The sequence below is a fragment of the Centropristis striata genome, chromosome 23, assembly GCF_030273125.1.
Source record: "Centropristis striata isolate RG_2023a ecotype Rhode Island chromosome 23, C.striata_1.0, whole genome shotgun sequence".
In the NCBI taxonomy this organism is placed as follows: Eukaryota; Metazoa; Chordata; class Actinopteri; order Perciformes; family Serranidae; genus Centropristis; species Centropristis striata.
The window spans coordinates 701,623-706,622 of NC_081539.1; the positions used below are offsets into that span (position 1 = coordinate 701,623).

At 42.1% G+C, this 5,000-nt stretch overlaps 1 protein-coding gene across 1 annotated transcript in view; it reads right to left on the reverse strand.

Annotated features, from left to right (window-relative positions):
* Nucleotides 1-5,000, reverse strand: part of LOC131961999 (activin receptor type-2B-like) — a 30,487-nt gene that overhangs the window by 5,517 nt on the left and 19,970 nt on the right. The window contains exons 4-7 of the mRNA XM_059326943.1: nucleotides 4,315-4,463; nucleotides 2,810-2,956; nucleotides 1,184-1,327; nucleotides 355-503 (exon numbers count right to left, since the gene is read on the reverse strand). Coding sequence (XP_059182926.1) covers nucleotides 355-503; nucleotides 1,184-1,327; nucleotides 2,810-2,956; nucleotides 4,315-4,463 — 589 coding nt within the window. The remainder of the gene's footprint in view (nucleotides 1-354; nucleotides 504-1,183; nucleotides 1,328-2,809; nucleotides 2,957-4,314; nucleotides 4,464-5,000) is intronic.

Genomic DNA, 5,000 nt, shown 5'->3' on the forward strand with positions numbered 1-5,000 from the left:
TATTGGACTAATATTGGACCGTATAAGACCGTTTTTGTACTAAAATTATTTTAACATTGGACTAATAGTGGACTGATATCTGACTGATATTGGATTAATATTGGACTAATATTGGTTGAATATTGGTTTCAATATTGGACTGATATTTGACTGATATTGCATTAATATTGGTCTAATATTGGTTGAATAATTGTTTTAATGTTGGACTGATATTGGTTTAAAGTCATTTTTGAAATATTTTGCATGGAGTTGATTTAATTGTTACAGGTCCTGTTAATAATGTTATAAACATAGCGTATGAATAACGTTGCAGCTCAGGTGTGTGTTTTCACCAGAGTGTGTTGGTGAGCAGACCTGTGGGCGATGGCCGGTTTGGGCCCCTCCCCCTTCAGGCGGGGGATGTCTTCGTGCAGGTACGCCAGGCCGCACGCCATCGACTCGGCGATGTGACACAGCTCGGACCAGCTGACGATGTTTCCCTTCAGGAAGTCTGACAGAGAGCCCTGCAGAGACACATCTCACCTGAATTATCATCATCATTGGACTAATATTGGTCTGATATTGGTCTTAACCCATTTAAGGCGGGAAAGCATTACCGCATTTCTACCACTAACACCGGGGGCGCTGTTGTGTTATTCTACCATTAAAGTGGATACGTGGTTTTGTAGTATTTGTAGTTTTTTCCACCTATTTTCGGTCTCTTGGCCAATGAAATGCATCAGAATACATGTGGGAGTGTCGCAATGCATCATGGGACTTTTCCAGAACTTTGAAATCATCACCAAAAAAATAAAAAAGACACAAAAAGACACAAAATGAGAATACATGTGGGAGTGTCGCAGTGCATCATGGGACTTTTCCAGAACTTATAAATCATGGCGAAGACGACTATAGCGGAGGGAGCTCAGATATAACAGCTATAAGCTCTCAGATACTTTATGAATTTCATTTCTATCTGCTACAGAGGCTGAAAAATCTATTATTTAGTAGAAGAGTTGACACTTCTGTTGGATTTACAGAGAAACTTCAGGTTTTAGAGGCTGATTTTAAAATCACCAATCAGAGGTTTTACAGGTGTTTTTACAGCCGTTTTAGGCCTAAATGGGTTAAAGTAAACTAATACTGGTCTAATATATAATAGTATTCTCCTCCTGCTCCTCCTCCTCCTCCTGCTCCTCCTCACCCTCTCGTGGAACTCGGTGATGAGCCAGAGTTCGGCCTCCAGGTGACTCCCTCGTTTCTCTGCAGCGATGTACTTCAGGATGTTCTCGTGTTTCATCCCCGGAGTCACGAACACTTCCGTCTCATTCTGCCACGACAGCTTATTCTGTGAGAGGAGGAGGAGCAGGAGGAGGAGGAGGAGGAGGAGGAGGAGGAGGAGGAGGAGGAGGAGGAGGAGGAGCAGGAGGAGGAGGAGGAGGAGATGTAAAACAGCTTCCAGACATGAGAAACACCAGCTGATGTGGGGGAGTAGTGGGGGAGTAGTGGGAGAGTAGTGGGGAGTAGTGGGTGAGTAGTGGGGGAGTAGTGGGGGAGTAGTGGGGAGTAGTGGGTGAGTAGTGGGGGAGTAGTGGGGGAGTACTGGGTGAGTACTGGGGGAGTAGTGGGGAGTAGTGGGGGAGTACTGGGTGAGTACTGGGGGAGTAGTGGGGAGTAGTAGGTGAGTAGTGGGTGAGTAGTGGGGAGTAGTGGGTGAGTATTGGGTGAGTAGTGGGGGAGTAGTGGGGGAGTAGTGGGGAGTAGTGGGGGAGTAGTGGGGAGTAGTGGGGGAGTATTGGGTGAGTAGTGGGGGAGTATTGGGTGAGTAGTGGGGGAGTAGTGGGTGAGTAGTGGGGGAGTAGTGGGTGAGTAGTGGGGGAGTATTGGGTGAGTAGTGGGGGAGTAGTGGGTGAGTAGTGGGTGAGTAGTGGGGGAGTATTGGGTGAGTAGTGGGGGAGTAGTGGGGGAGTAGTGGGTGAGTAGTGGGGGAGTAGTGGGTGAGTATTGGGTGAGTAGTGGGGGAGTAGTGGGTGAGTAGTGGGGAGTAGTGGGTGAGTAGTGGGTGAGTAGTGGGTGAGTAGTGGGGAGTAGTGGGGGAGTAGTGGGGGAGTAGTGGGTGAGTAGTGGGGAGTAGTGGGGAGTAGTGGGGGAGTAGTGGGGGAGTAGTGGGTGAGTAGTGGGGAGTAGTGGGGGAGTAGTGGGGGAGTAGTGGATGAGTAGTGGGTTAGTAGTGGGGGAGTAGTGGGTGAGTAGTGGGTTAGTAGTGGGGGAGTAGTGGGGGAGTAGTGGGTGAGTAGTGGGGGAGTAGTGGGTGAGTAGTGGGGAGTAGTGGGTGAGTAGTGGGGGAGTAGTGGGTGAGTAGTGGGGAGTAGTGGGTGAGTAGTGGGGAGTAGTGGGGGAGTAGTGGGTGAGTAGTGGGTTAGTAGTGGGGGAGTAGTGGGGGAGTAGTGGGTGAGTAGTGGGGAGTAGTGGGTTAGTAGTGGGGGAGTAGTGGGTGAGTAGTGGGTTAGTAGTGGGGGAGTAGTGGGGAGTAGTGGGGGAGTAGTGGGGGAGTAGTGGGTGAGTAGTGGGGAGTAGTGGGTTAGTAGTGGGGGAGTAGTGGGTGAGTAGTGGGTTAGTAGTGGGGGAGTAGTGGGGGAGTAGTGGGGAGTAGTGGGGAGTAGTGGGTTAGTAGTGGGGGAGTAGTGGGGGAGTAGTGGGGAGTAGTGGGGGAGTAGTGGGGGAGTAGTGGGTGAGTAGTGGGGAGTAGTGGGTTAGTAGTGGGGGAGTAGTGGGTGAGTAGTGGGTTAGTAGTGGGGGAGTAGTGGGGGAGTAGTGGGGGAGTGTGCACCTGGATGGGGAAGACCTTGACGGCCACGTATTGGTTCATCATCTGGGCCTTCCAGACGCAGCCGAAGCGCCCCCTGGCCTTCACCTCCAGCAGCTGCAGGGGCTTCAGACCCTGCAGGGGGGAGGCAGGAGGAGGAGGAGCAGGGTCCTGGAGGAGCACACACCCACAGGCAGGAGATCAGACCAACAGGACCATTACCATTATTATTATTATTATTATCATTATTATTATTATTATCATTATTCTTATTCTTTAAGTTTTACTATTATAAGTTTTATTATTATTAGTTTTACTATTATTAGTTTTATTATTATATTATTGTTATTATCATTATTAGATTTATTATTATTAGTTTTATTCATTTTGTTTTTAGTTGTGAAACAAAGGTACATTTTCTGGTTTGTGAAAAAAAGATCCACCAGAGGGAGCTGTAACACTGTCTGTGTGTCTAATATTGGTCTGATATTGGTCTAATATTAGTATTATATTGGACTAATATTGGTATAATATTGGTCTTATATTGGTCTAAAATTGGTCTAATATTGGACACATATTGGTATGACATCAGTATTAAATTGAACTTATATTGGTCTAATATTTGTCTAATATTGGACAAATATTGATCTAATATTAATATTAAATTGGACTGATATTGGTCTGATGTTGGTCTAATATTGGTATAATATAAGTACTAAATTGGACTAATATTGGTCTAATATAGGTCTAATGTCAGTATACTATTAGTATAATATTAGTATTATATTGGACTTATATTGGTCTGATATTGTTCTAATATTGGTCTTATATTGGTATAATAAAAGTATCAAATTGGACTTATATTGGTCTGATATTGGTCTAATATTGGTATTAAATTGGACTAATATTGGTCTAATATTGGTCTAAAATTAGTATAATATTGGTATATTATAAGTATTAAATTGGACTTATTATATTATATTGGACTTATTATATTGGTCTGATATAGGACTAATATTGGTATTAAATTGGACTAATATTGGTCTAATATTAGTATAATATTGGTATATTATAAGTATTAAATTGGACTTATTATATTGGTCTGATATAGGACTAATATTGGTCTTTTTATTGTTTTTCAATATTTGTCATTTTGATATTTTTTATTATTTCATTTATTGTTAATATGTTGTTAATAATGTTAATGTATCAGTATTTTTTTTACTAATATTGATATATCATTGGTCTTAAATTGGACTACTATTGGTCCGATATTGGACTACTATTGGTCCGATATTGGACTACTATTGGTCCGATATTGGACTACTATTGGTCCGGCTAAAATCGGACCAATATTGGTCTTATCATGGCTTTTAAATATTTGTCATTATTTTTTTAATGTGTTGTTAATAATGTTAATAATGTAAATGTATCTGTAAAAAGTTTGACTAATATTGGTGTTATTTTGTTCAGTTTATTGTCATATTTGACAACATTTGATGATGATGCTGTGAATGGATGACACTGACCTCGGTGACGTCCACGTGTCCGTACGGAGGTTTGCGGTGGCGGTACATCCAGACGGCGGTGAGCAGGACGACCGTCACCATGGTGACGGGCAGCAGGCAGTAAACCACCACGTTCAACACGCCCACGCTGGGGGGCGGGGCTTTGATCACTGACACAAACACAAACAACAATAACATAATTTATTTACATCACATATTTACCTTTGTCTAATATTGGTTAATTATATCATTGGTCTAATATTGGTCTAATATTGGTTAATTATATCATTGGTCTAATATTGGTCTAATATTGGTTAATTACATCATTGGTCTAATTGGGGGAGTAGTCGGTGAGTAGTGGGGAAGTAGTGGGTGAGTAAATGGTAAATGGTAAATGGACCTGCACTTATATATTGGTCTAATATTGGTTAATTATATCATTGGTCTAATATTGGTCTAATATTGGTTAATTATATCATTGGTCTAATATTGGTTAATTATATCATTGATCTAATATTGGTTAATTATATCATTGGTCTAATATTGGTCTAATATTGGTCAAACAAACAGCTGCAGTTCCACCACTGAGCCACCAGAGGGAGCTATAACACTGTGTGTGTGTGTCTAATATTAAAAGTCTAGTATTAAATTGGGTCTAATATTAGTATTTTATTGGACTCATATTGGTCGGATATTGGACTTATATC